The sequence below is a fragment of the Carassius auratus genome, chromosome 31, assembly GCF_003368295.1.
Source record: "Carassius auratus strain Wakin chromosome 31, ASM336829v1, whole genome shotgun sequence".
In the NCBI taxonomy this organism is placed as follows: domain Eukaryota; kingdom Metazoa; phylum Chordata; class Actinopteri; order Cypriniformes; family Cyprinidae; genus Carassius; species Carassius auratus.
Genome location: NC_039273.1, coordinates 8051331 through 8065742, shown reverse-complemented (window position 1 = coordinate 8065742; position 14412 = coordinate 8051331). Strand labels below are relative to the sequence as shown.

At 38.9% G+C, this 14412-nt stretch overlaps 1 protein-coding gene across 1 annotated transcript; it reads left to right on the top strand.

Annotated features, from left to right (window-relative positions):
- Positions 1 to 83: 83 nt before the first annotated feature.
- Positions 84 to 12857, top strand: LOC113051184 (uncharacterized). Its single transcript, XM_026214765.1, has 3 exons — positions 84 to 244; positions 868 to 3867; positions 4423 to 12857. Exons 2-3 carry the CDS (start codon positions 870 to 872, stop codon positions 12855 to 12857), a joined length of 11433 nt encoding a protein of 3810 aa, XP_026070550.1. The 5' UTR covers positions 84 to 244; positions 868 to 869.
- The last annotated feature ends 1555 nt before the right edge of the window (positions 12858 to 14412 follow it).

The window sequence follows — 14412 nt, the reverse complement described above, 5'->3', positions numbered from 1 at the left end:
TGGTTTACGCCGTTCACATGGTAAGAATGATTAGCAACTCTCTTGATGTAATATATACTTTATATATACAAGTTCACACTTTTAATGCAATTTGTGTCAATAACACAGGAAGTTGAGGGTAGCAGCAAAAAGGAAGCTGCTTGAACAGAGCCTCCTTCAAAAGAGAAACACAGACAACTAAAACTGCGCTGTTAAAACACCCAGGACTGCAAAGTGAATGGATCCCTGAAAGGGACATCAGAAGGTAACATCAGTTTATCATGGTGCTTTCCTAGTGTCACAAGTTGTAGGGAGCATGTCTTATATTTAGGCTCTGTCATTTTGCGTCATTGTAAATGCTAAATATTACATGCAAATGATGTGGTTTTATCCTCATATTATTCATATTGACGTTGGGATTATTATATAGTCATGGTATTTAGTTGAGTCGAATGTCTTGTTTTCACATTGCGTACATCTAAGTAAAGACATGACACAACCTTCATCCGTCCAACATGTTTTTACACATTTTTATTTAAGTGATGTTCATCATGTTAGGATGAATGTAAGCAGACTCATTACTCATCCATACGGGATGGATGAAATGTGTGATGAAGGTGTTATGTTTTTTTTATAACCTTATATCTATCTAGTATATAAAACAGCTTGTTAGGGTTAGGTCTGATTTTCACTGTCATTCATCACAAGCAAAAATCTTCATTGGAATCAATGTTTGAGAGCACATGTGTAACAGTTAGTATGAGTCATATACATGTGTCGCATCACTAATGCTCTCTGGTTTCCTTTTTACTCATGTTCTTAATTGTCAAAGATGTTTAGAAATGACTCATCTCCATTGTTTGTCTTATCATATGAACACATGAACAGTCATGTCAGGCAAAAGATCCAAGAAGAACCAGAGACCTGGTTCATCTCGACGAGGACCTGAAGTTCTTAACAGCAATATCGAGAAAGATGATGAACAGTTTCAGCAAATTGCAGAGTCTGAGGATGGGCGAAATGAATTTCACACCTCCACTGAATACCATTCAACCCAGTTTGATCATCCACCAAGCTCAAGCACTGATCAGCAAACATCTGCATTAGAATGTCCTCCACATGCAAGGGGTCACAAGGATTCACTCATGGAGAATAAACTGCCAGAGCAGAAAAGAAAAATGGGATCAACTCGCAAGAGAATTGGTAGGATTAAAGATGAAAGAAAACTTGATGAAATCAAGAGAACTGGAGAGTTTGATGAAGAATATGTAACTCAACCAAACACATCAACCACTGAGGAACAACATGCTTCTCTAACAGAAGAAGAACAATCAAGGTCAATGAGTTTTCCTTCTGATTTAAACCTTCAGACAAAAAGTTCTGAATTGAGAAAGGAGCCTGGAACAACTCTTATGCTTGGGGTTTTAGAAAATGAAGAAAAAGATACAATCCACTATCAAGAAATAACCTTTAATTCACATGAGGTTTTAAGGGATATTCCTATAGATGAGAAAATGGTGCCATCTGTCCATTCTATTGCTGTCACTGTAGCTGAAAGTGATTTGCTGCAGAAGGATTCAGTCATGTTTGATGAACCTAGTTGCCAAGATATCCCAATAGCCAGTACCTCTAGACAAAAAAGAAGGATTTGCTCAACCCGCAGGCCTCTCGGAGAGAAAAACAGGGAAAATGTAGGTGTGCAAGAACATTCAAGTAACATAAGAGAGAATAAAAGTAAAGCAGAAGTTCTAGGCGAAGCAAAGTTCCCCATGTCAGAAGAGATGGAGCAAACATGGGATGGTGTGGCAAGAGATGTTTCATTGTCCCACACAGAATCAGCGTTGGTTTTAAATCAGTCACTTTTGGCTGAGAGAGCTGAGCTGAAAGAGCCTGATGTTTCGGCAGGAACTGAAACTATGAACAAATCAGTTACTTTTCCCCTTGTTGATTCAGAAAAGCCCCTACCCGAAACATCTAGCCAACATGGGACTCCATCACTCAACGAGGGATTTGATTTTAATTTTGGTTCACACACTGGGGATTTTGTAAACAAAGTTTGGAAAGAGGCAGAAAGTGATTTAAGTGATAACAGCCAATGTGTGCTTAATACAAGTAAAGATACAAACACATCTTACAACTTTACAGATGTAAACACAGAAGCCAAGGAGAAGGTTCTAAAACAGAAAGAGGAACTTTCTATAAATTATCAAATGAGTGATTTATTACCAAAGCAAGATGCGCAATTAGAGGAACTTGAGTTAAACTATCAAGAATATTCTTTAAGCCAGCATGACATAGCTACTCTTGATAATAACTGTGGTTGTTCTATGGCTCAACTTAAAGTAGGAGGAAGTAGAAGTTTTAATGTGCCTGTGACTAATATTAGCCATGCAGAACCCACAGCAACCAATTTACCACATGAGATGAGTGATGCTTTTGATGAAAAGCAAGAGATTCAAGTGGAAATAAAACAAGAAAGTAATGTTTGTGATTTTACTTTAGTAACATGTGATACTCTGACTGATTTAGAATGTATTATGGAAGAAAATGAAGACCCCCAGATTTTAGCTGCGAGCGAAAATGAAAATACGAGCAATCAAAGAGGATCTGAAACAGACAATGCATTGAAAATTACAGACCAGCATGATGTGAGAGATCACAATGTAATACAAACAATAATGGATGTAAGAGATAATGAAAAAGACGCAGAAACAAGCACTGAGACCATTTGGATTTCACATCAGAAACCATGTGAAGTTCCAGCTGAAAAAGAGGAGCTAAATAGAGAACAAGAGCAATATTCATCGAATATATCTCGAACACAGAGTCCACTACAAGATGCTGCTGGCAAGATGCTAGAAACTGATGAGGTTAGAAAAGGCAGAAAAGATACTGAGAATGCTGCAAGTAATGATGTGACCACAAAGTCAGAGGAAATGTTTAGTTTTAAACTCTCAGCAACAGTTAGAGGATCTCACGCACACCAACAGCTTTTCATGCAATATCCTGATAAAGAAGGCTATGACTCGCATGAAAATGTGAATGAGAAAAGTGAAGAGGAAGGAATACTTGTCAGTGTAGAATCTGAAAATGCATCTTTTGATAGAGGCGATGGGAAAAGTGAAGGAACTAAGGTGGATGCAGAGCCCGTTGTGATGTCAAATGTGGAAGCTGTGTATAATGATAGTGAATCAGCAAACCCAGAGCAAAACAGAGAATTGGCACTGAAAGTATCTACAAATGCTGAGAAAGAGGTTTCAGGGGAAAGAGACACAATTGTCATGCAAAGTGACATCAACTTAATTCCTGAAGAGGCACACTCAAAATCAAGTCCAGTTATATATAAGAGGAAAATGGGCTCAACTCGTAGACCTCTCAGAGGAAAAAAAGGACAAAAAATAGAAATGGAACATCATGATGAAAATGAGACACTTGAATGTGAAGGTATGATCAATTTAGAGAAGAAAACATTTAGTTTGGAGGATGAATCCATTACAAATGCATCTCTGTTAAGAACCACAAAAGATGGAGTTAAAGTACAGGACATGGAATTATGTGAGGACAATGATGTTGGTCCTGTTGAAAGATCTGAGTCTGCTCTCCTGCAGTCATCATGTCGTTCAGATTTCCTGTCTGAGGAATCCACTGCAGTAAGTATCTGTCATGTCACAGAATCACAAACCCTCATGAAACTGAATGAAGAGTCCCAGGAAAATGCTGGAGATGCTGAAAAAGTAGCAGCAGAGGAAAACAAAGACCTACAATTAGAAACTGAATCACAGAACAAAATATCTGACACAACAACTTATGACGCTGAAGGAACAGAGGAGAAAATCAATGATGTTAGTGTGACATTAGTCAGAGAAGTTGAAGTTACTGGAGATACAGGTACAGTGGAGAGTAATTTGACTACGGAGTCAGATTTTCTTCATACTTCTCCTGATGTACACATAGAAGCATTGAAAATATCTGAAAATGTTGAGAAAGATGTTTCAGGAGAAACAGACACAGTTCTTAAACAAAGTGACATCAGCATCATTCCTGAAGATTCTCACACAGAAGAGGCACACTCAAAATCAAGTCCAGTTATTCAAAAGAGAAAAATGGGCTCAACTCGAAGACCTCTCAGAGGAAACAAAGGACAAAGACAAGAACATGATGAGAAAGAAATCTTCATTTTGAAGGATGAACCCAGTCCAGATGAATCCAGATATACTGCAGTGAGTGTCTGTGACATTTCAGAATCACAAACCCTCCCAAAAATTCATGCTGGGTCCCAGGAAAATTCTGGAGATGTTGAAATAGTGCCAGCAGAGGGAGACAAAGAACGACACTTAGAAAACAAAACATTTGACTCAACAGCATTTGGAGGAGAAGCAACAGAAGAGAACATCTGTGAAGCTAATGTTTTAGACAAAGAAGTTGAAGTTACTGGAGATACAGGTACAGTGGAGAGTAATATGACTACGGAGTCAGGTTTGATTCAAAATGACACTTCCTCTGATGCAAAACTGGAAGCATTAAAAGTGTCTAACGATGCTGAGTGTAAAGTTCAGGAAAAAACTGACACAGTTCCCAAGCAAAGTGACACCACCATCATTCCTCACGATACTCAGAAAGAGGAGGCACACTCAGAATTCACAGTTATTCACAAGAGGAAAATGGGCTCAACTCGTAGACCTCTCAAAGGGAAAAATGGACAAAGAAAAGTAAAAGAACATCATGATGAAAATGAGACACTTGACAGTGAAAATATGATCAATGCAGAGAAAGAAACAATAAGTTTGGAGGATGAACCCCCTCTAGATGAATCTACATTACAAAGTGTAAAACTAGGAGCAAAAGAACAGGACATGGACATAAGCAAGAAAAATGATGTTGGTCCTGTTGAAAGATCTAAATCCACCGACCTGCAGTCATCATGTAGTTCAGATTTAACATCTGAGGAGTCCATTGCAACAAGTATCTGTCACATCACAGAATCACAAACCTCCATGAAACTGAATGAAGAGTCCCAGGAAAATGCTGGAGATCCTGACAAAAGGGCAGCAGAAGAAGACAAAGACTTACAATTAGACATTGAATCACAGAACAAAATATCTGACACAACATCTTATGAAGCTGAAGGAACAGAGGAGAAAATCAGTGATGTTAGTGTGACATTAGTCAGAGAAGTTGAAGTTACTGGAGATACAGGTACAGTGGAGAGTAATATGACTCCTGAGTCAGATTTGATTCAAAATGACACTTCTTCTGATCCAAAACTGGAAGCAATAAAAGTATCTGACGATGCTGGGTGTAAAGTTCAGGAAGAAACCGTTCCCAAGCAAAGTGACACCACCATCATTCCTCACGATACTCAGAAAGAGGAGGCACACTCAGAATTCACAGTTATTCACAAGAGAAAAATGGGCTCAACTCGTAGACCTCACAGAGGGAAAAATGGACAAAGAAAAGAAAAAGAACACCGTGATGAAAATGAGACACCTTACAGTGAAGATATCATTAATGTAGAGAAAGAAACAATAAGTTTGGAGGATGAATCCATTACAAATGCATCTCTGTTAAGAACCACAAAAGATGGAGTTAAAGAACAGGACATGGAATTATGTGAGGACAATGATGTTGGTCCTGTTGAAAGATCTGAGTCTGCTCTCCTGCAGTCATCATGTCGTTCAGATTTCCTGTCTGAGGAATCCACTGCAGTAAGTATCTGTCATATCACAGAATCACAAACCCTCATGAAACTGAATAAAGAGTCCCAGGAAAATGCTGGCGATGCTGAAAAAGTGGCAGCAGAGGAAAACAAAGACCTACAATTAGAAACTGAATCACAGAACAAAATATCTGACACAACATCTTATGAAGCTGAAGGAACAGAGGAGAAAATCAATGATGTTAGTGTGACATTAATCAGAGAAGTTGAAGTTACTGGAGATACAGGTACAGTGGAGAGTAATATGACTATGGAGTCAGATTTGATTCAAAATGACACTTCCTCTGATGCAAAACTGGAAGCAATAAAAGTATCTGACAATACTGAGTGTGAAGTTCAGGAAGAAACTGACACAGTTCCCAAGCAAAGTGACACCACCATCATTCCTCAAGATACTCAGAAAGAGGAGGCACACTCAGAATTCACAGTTATTCACAAGAGGAAAATGGGCTCAACTCGTAGACCTCTCAGAGGGAAAAATAGACAAAGAAAAGAAAAAGAACATCATGATGAAAATGAGACACCTGACAGTGAAGATATGATCAATGTAGAGAAAGAAACAATTAGTTTGGAGGATGAATCCATTACAAATGCATCTCTGTTAAGAACCACAAAAGATGGAGTTAAAGTACAGGACGTGGAATTATGTGAGGACAATGATGTTGGTCCTGTTGAGAGATCTGAGTCTGCTCTCCTGCAGTCATCATGTCGTTCAGATTTCCTGTCGGAGGAATCCACTGCAGTAAGTATCTGTCATGTCACAGAATCACAAACCCTCATGAAACTGAATAAAGAGTCCCAGGAAAATGCTGGAGATGCTGAAAAAGTGGCAGCAGAGGAAAACAAAGACCTACAATTAGAAACTGAATCACAGAACAAAATATCTGACACAACAACTTATGAAGCTGAAGGAACAGAGGAGAACATCAATGACGTTAGTGTGACATTAGTCAGAGAAGTTGAAGTTACTGGAGATACAGGTACAGTGGAGAGTAATTTGACTACGGAGTCAGATTTTCTTCATACTTCTCCTGATGTACACATCGAAGCATTGAAAATATCTGAAAATGTTGAGAAAGATGTTTCAGGAGAAACAGACACAGTTCTTAAACAAAGTGACATCAGCATCATTCCTGAAGATTCTCACACAGAAGAGGCACACTCAAAATCAAGTCCAGTTATTCAAAAGAGAAAAATGGGCTCAACTCGAAGACCTCTCAGAGGGAATGAAGGGCAAAAACAAGAACATGATGAGAAAGAAATATTCAAGTTGAAGGATGAACCCAGTCCAGATGAATCCAGATATACTGCAGTGAGTGTCTGTGACATTTCAGAATCACAAACCCTCCCAAAAATTCATGCTGGGTCCCAGGAAAATACCGGAGAGGTTGAAATAGTGCCAGCAGAGGAGGACACAGAACGACACTTACAAAACCAGACATTTGACTCAACAGCATTTGGAGGAGAAGCAACAGAAGAGAACATCTGTGAAGCTAATGTTTTAGACAAGGAAGTTGAGTTTATTGGAGATACAGTTACATTGGAGAGTAATATTACTACTGAGTCAGGTTTGATTCAAAATGACACTTCTTCTGATGCAAAACTGGAAGCATTAAAAGTATCTGACAATACTGAGCGTGAAGTTCAGAAAGAAACTGACACAGTTCCCAAGCAAAGTGACACCACCATCATTCCTCAAAATTCTCAGAAAGAGGAGGCACACTCAGAATTCACAGTTATTCACAAGAGAAAAATGGGCTCAACTCGTAGACCTCTCAGAGGGAAAAATGGACAAAGAAAAGAAAAAGAACATCATGATGAAAATGAGACACTTGACAGTGAAGATATGATCAATGTAGAGGAAGAAACAATTAGTTTGGAGGATGAACCCCGTCTAGATGAATCTACATTACAAAGTGTAAAACTAGGAGCAAAAGAACAGGAGATGGACATATGTAAGAAAAATGATGTTGGTCCTGTTGAAAGATCTAAATCCACCGACCTGCAGTCATCATGTAGTTCAGATTTAACATCTGAGGAGTCCATTGCAATAAATATCTGTCACATCACAGAATCACAAACCCTCATGAAACTGAATGAAGAGTCCCAGGAAAATGCTGGCGATGCTGACAAAGTGGCAGCAGAGGAAAACAAAGATCTACAATTAGAAACTGAATCACAGAACAAAATATCTGACACAACATCTTATGAAGCTGAAGGAACAGAGGAGAAAATCAATGATGTTAGTGTGACATTAATCAGAGAAGTTGAAGTTACTGGAGATACAGGTACAGTGGAGAGTAATATGACTATGGAGTCAGATTTGATGCAAAATGACACTTCCTCTGATGCAAAACTGGAAGCAATAAAAGTATCTGACAATACTGAGTGTGAAGTTCAGGAAGAAACTGACACAGTTCCCAAGCAAAGTGACACCACCATCATTCCTCAAGATGCTCAGAAAGAGGAGGCACACTCAGAATTCACAGTTATTCACAAGAGAAAAATGGGCTCAACTCGTAGACCTCTCAGAGGGAAAAATGGACAAAGAAAAGAAAAAGAACATCATGATGAAAATGAAACACTTGACAGTGAAGATATGATCAATGTAGAGGAAGAAACAATTAGTTTGGAGAATGAACCCCCTCTAGATGAATCTACATTACAAAGTGTAAAACTAGGAGCAAAAGAACAGGACATGGACATAAGCAAGAAAAATGATGTTGGTCCTGTTGAAAGATCTAAATCCACCGACCTGCAGTCATCATGTAGTTCAGATTTAACATCTGAGGAGTCCATTGCAACAAGTATCTGTCACATCACAGAATCACAAACCTCCATGAAACTGAATGAAGAGTCCCAGGAAAATGCTGGAGATCCTGACAAAAGGGCAGCAGAAGAAGACAAAGACTTACAATTAGACATTGAATCACAGAACAAAATATCTGACACAACATCTTATGAAGCTGAAGGAACAGAGGAGAAAATCAGTGATGTTAGTGTGACATTAGTCAGAGAAGTTGAAGTTACTGGAGATACAGGTACAGTGGAGAGTAATATGACTCCTGAGTCAGATTTGATTCAAAATGACACTTCTTCTGATCCAAAACTGGAAGCAATAAAAGTATCTGACGATGCTGGGTGTAAAGTTCAGGAAGAAACCGTTCCCAAGCAAAGTGACACCACCATCATTCCTCACGATACTCAGAAAGAGGAGGCACACTCAGAATTCACAGTTATTCACAAGAGAAAAATGGGCTCAACTCGTAGACCTCACAGAGGGAAAAATGGACAAAGAAAAGAAAAAGAACACCGTGATGAAAATGAGACACCTTACAGTGAAGATATCATTAATGTAGAGAAAGAAACAATAAGTTTGGAGGATGAATCCATTACAAATGCATCTCTGTTAAGAACCACAAAAGATGGAGTTAAAGTACAGGACATGGAATTATGTGAGGACAATGATGTTGGTCCTGTTGAAAGATCTGAGTCTGCTCTCCTGCAGTCATCATGTCGTTCAGATTTCCTGTCTGAGGAATCCACTGCAGTAAGTATCTGTCATATCACAGAATCACAAACCCTCATGAAACTGAATAAAGAGTCCCAGGAAAATGCTGGCGATGCTGAAAAAGTGGCAGCAGAGGAAAACAAAGACCTACAATTAGAAACTGAATCACAGAACAAAATATCTGACACAACATCTTATGAAGCTGAAGGAACAGAGGAGAAAATCAATGATGTTAGTGTGACATTAATCAGAGAAGTTGAAGTTACTGGAGATACAGGTACAGTGGAGAGTAATATGACTATGGAGTCAGATTTGATGCAAAATGACACTTCCTCTGATGCAAAACTGGAAGCAATAAAAGTATCTGACAATACTGAGTGTGAAGTTCAGGAAGAAACTGACACAGTTCCCAAGCAAAGTGACACCACCATCATTCCTCAAGATACTCAGAAAGAGGAGGCACACTCAGAATTCACAGTTATTCACAAGAGGAAAATGGGCTCAACTCGTAGACCTCTCAGAGGGAAAAATAGACAAAGAAAAGAAAAAGAACATCATGATGAAAATGAGACACCTGACAGTGAAGATATGATCAATGTAGAGAAAGAAACAATTAGTTTGGAGGATGAATCCATTACAAATGCATCTCTGTTAAGAACCACAAAAGATGGAGTTAAAGTACAGGACGTGGAATTATGTGAGGACAATGATGTTGGTCCTGTTGAGAGATCTGAGTCTGCTCTCCTGCAGTCATCATGTCGTTCAGATTTCCTGTCGGAGGAATCCACTGCAGTAAGTATCTGTCATGTCACAGAATCACAAACCCTCATGAAACTGAATAAAGAGTCCCAGGAAAATGCTGGAGATGCTGAAAAAGTGGCAGCAGAGGAAAACAAAGACCTACAATTAGAAACTGAATCACAGAACAAAATATCTGACACAACAACTTATGAAGCTGAAGGAACAGAGGAGAACATCAATGACGTTAGTGTGACATTAGTCAGAGAAGTTGAAGTTACTGGAGATACAGGTACAGTGGAGAGTAATTTGACTACGGAGTCAGATTTTCTTCATACTTCTCCTGATGTACACATCGAAGCATTGAAAATATCTGAAAATGTTGAGAAAGATGTTTCAGGAGAAACAGACACAGTTCTTAAACAAAGTGACATCAGCATCATTCCTGAAGATTCTCACACAGAAGAGGCACACTCAAAATCAAGTCCAGTTATTCAAAAGAGAAAAATGGGCTCAACTCGAAGACCTCTCAGAGGGAATGAAGGGCAAAAACAAGAACATGATGAGAAAGAAATATTCAAGTTGAAGGATGAACCCAGTCCAGATGAATCCAGATATACTGCAGTGAGTGTCTGTGACATTTCAGAATCACAAACCCTCCCAAAAATTCATGCTGGGTCCCAGGAAAATACCGGAGAGGTTGAAATAGTGCCAGCAGAGGAGGACACAGAACGACACTTACAAAACCAGACATTTGACTCAACAGCATTTGGAGGAGAAGCAACAGAAGAGAACATCTGTGAAGCTAATGTTTTAGACAAGGAAGTTGAGTTTATTGGAGATACAGTTACATTGGAGAGTAATATTACTACTGAGTCAGGTTTGATTCAAAATGACACTTCTTCTGATGCAAAACTGGAAGCATTAAAAGTATCTGACAATACTGAGCGTGAAGTTCAGAAAGAAACTGACACAGTTCCCAAGCAAAGTGACACCACCATCATTCCTCAAAATTCTCAGAAAGAGGAGGCACACTCAGAATTCACAGTTATTCACAAGAGAAAAATGGGCTCAACTCGTAGACCTCTCAGAGGGAAAAATGGACAAAGAAAAGAAAAAGAACATCATGATGAAAATGAGACACTTGACAGTGAAGATATGATCAATGTAGAGGAAGAAACAATTAGTTTGGAGGATGAACCCCGTCTAGATGAATCTACATTACAAAGTGTAAAACTAGGAGCAAAAGAACAGGAGATGGACATATGTAAGAAAAATGATGTTGGTCCTGTTGAAAGATCTAAATCCACCGACCTGCAGTCATCATGTAGTTCAGATTTAACATCTGAGGAGTCCATTGCAATAAATATCTGTCACATCACAGAATCACAAACCCTCATGAAACTGAATGAAGAGTCCCAGGAAAATGCTGGCGATGCTGACAAAGTGGCAGCAGAGGAAAACAAAGATCTACAATTAGAAACTGAATCACAGAACAAAATATCTGACACAACATCTTATGAAGCTGAAGGAACAGAGGAGAAAATCAATGATGTTAGTGTGACATTAATCAGAGAAGTTGAAGTTACTGGAGATACAGGTACAGTGGAGAGTAATATGACTATGGAGTCAGATTTGATGCAAAATGACACTTCCTCTGATGCAAAACTGGAAGCAATAAAAGTATCTGACAATACTGAGTGTGAAGTTCAGGAAGAAACTGACACAGTTCCCAAGCAAAGTGACACCACCATCATTCCTCAAGATGCTCAGAAAGAGGAGGCACACTCAGAATTCACAGTTATTCACAAGAGAAAAATGGGCTCAACTCGTAGACCTCTCAGAGGGAAAAATGGACAAAGAAAAGAAAAAGAACATCATGATGAAAATGAAACACTTGACAGTGAAGATATGATCAATGTAGAGGAAGAAACAATTAGTTTGGAGAATGAACCCCCTCTAGATGAATCTACATTACAAAGTGTAAAACTAGGAGCAAAAGAACAGGAGATGGACACATGCAAGAAAAATGATGTTGGTCCTGTTGAAAGATCTAAATCCACCGACATGCAGTCATCATGTAGTTCAGATTTAACATCTGAGGAGTCCATTGCAATAAATATCTGTCACATCACAGAATCACAAACCCCCATGAAACTGAATGAAGAGTCCCAGGAAAATGTTGGCGATGCTGACAAAGGAGCAGCAGAAGAAGGCAAAGACTTTACAGTTAGAATTGAATCACGGGACACAATATCTGACACAACAACTTATGAAGCTGAAGGAACAGACGAGAAAATCAATGATGTTCGTTTGACATTAGTCAGAGAAGTTGAAGTTACTGGAGATACAGGTACAGGGGAGAGTAATATGACTACGGAGTCAGATTTGATTCAAAATGACACTTCTTCTGATCCAAAACTGGAAGCAATAAAAGTATCTGATGATGCTGAGTGTAAAGTTCAGGAAGAAACCGTTCCCAAGCAAAGTGACACCACCATCATTCCTCACGATACTCAGAAAGAGGAGGCACACTCAGAATTCACAGTTATTCACAAGAGGAAAATGGGCTCAACTCGTAGACCTCTCAGAGGGAAAAATAGACAAAGAAAAGAAAAAGACCATCATGATGAAAATAAGACACCTGACAGTGAAGATATGATCAATGTAGAGAAAGAAACAATTAGTTTGGAGGATGAATCCATTACAAATGCATCTCTGTTAAGAACCACAAAAGATGGAATTAAAGTACAGGACATGGAATTATGTGAGGACAATTATGTTGGTCCTGTTGAAAGATCTGAATCTGCTCTCCTGCAGTCATCATGTCGTTCAGATTTCCTGTCTGAGGAATCCACTGCAGTAAGTATCTGTCATATCACAGAATCACAAAACCCTCATGAAACTGAATAAAGAGTCCCAGGAAAATGCTGGAGATGCTGAAAAAGTGGCAGCAGAGGAAAACAAAGACCTACAATTAGAAACTGAATCACAGAACACAAATATCTGACACAACAACCTATGAAGCTGAAGACAGAGGAGAACATCAATGACGTTAGTGTGACATTAGTCAGAGAAGTTGAAATTACTGGAGATACAGGTACAGTGGAGATAATTTGACTACGGAGTCAGATTTTCTTCATACTTCTCCTGATGTACACATCGAAGCATTGGAAAATATCTGAAAATGTTGAGAAAGATGTTTCAGGAGAAAACAGACACAGTTCTTAAACAAAGTGACATCAACCTCATTCCTGAAGATTCTCACACAGAAGAGGCACACTCAAAATCAAGTCCAGTTATTCAAAAGAGAAAAATGGGCTCAACTCGAAGACCTCTCAGAGGGAATAAAGGGCAAAGACAAGAACATGATGAGAAAGAAATCTTCATTTTGAAGGATGAACCCAGTCCAGATGAATCCAGATATACTGCAGTGAGTGTCTGTGACATTTCAGAATCACAAACCCTCCCAAAAATTCATGCTGGGTCCCAGGAAAATTCTGGAGATGTTGAAATAGTGCCAGCAGAGGAGGACACAGAACGACACTTAGAAAACCAGACATTTGACTCAACAGCATTTGGAGGAGAAGCAACAGAAGAGAACATCTGTGAAGCTAATGTTTTAGACAAAGAAGTTGAGTTTATTGGAGATACAGTTACAGTGGAGAGTAATATTACTACGGAGTCAGATTGATTCAAAATGACACTTCTTCTGATGCAAAACTGGAAGCATTAAAAGTATCTGACAATGCTGAGCGTGAAGTTCAGAAAGAAACTGACACAGTTCCCAAGCAAAGTGACACCACCATCATTCCTCAAAATTCTCAGAAAGAGGAGGCACACTCAGAATTCACAGTTATTCACAAGAGAAAAATGGGCTCAACTCGTAGACCTCTCAGAGGGAAAAATGGACAAAGAAAAGAAAAAGAACATCATGATGAAAATGAGACACTTGACAGTGAAGATATGATCAATGTAGAGGAAGAAACAATTAGTTTGGAGGATGAACCCCGTCTAGATGAATCTACATTACAAAGTGTAAAACTAGGAGCAAAAGAACAGGAGATGGACATATGTAAGAAAAATGATGTTGGTCCTGTTGAAAGATCTAAATCCACCGACCTGCAGTCATCATGTAGTTCAGATTTAACATCTGAGGAGTCCATTGCAATAAATATCTGTCACATCACAGAATCACAAACCCTCATGAAACTGAATGAAGAGTCCAGAAAATGCTGGCGATGCTGACAAAGTGGCAGCAGAGGAAAAAAAGACCTACAATTAGAAACTGAATCACAGAACAAAATATCTGACACAACATCTTATGAAGCTGAAGGAACAGAGGAAGAAAATCAATGATGTTAGTGTGACATTAATCAGAGAAGTTGAAGTTACTGGAGATACAGGTACAGGGGAGAGTAATAATGACTATGGAGTCAGATTTGATGCAAAATGACACTTCCTCTGA

Bases quoted from the DNA above. Each gene is read 5' to 3' on its own strand.
- LOC113051184 (XM_026214765.1), top strand. From the start codon at position 870: ATGTCAGGCAAAAGATCCAAGAAGAACCAGAGACCTGGTTCATCTCGA. The intron at 3,868-4,422 runs GTACAGTGGAGA...CTGGAGATACAG, and splicing joins TGAAGTTACTGGAGATACAG to GTACAGTGGAGAGTAATATG.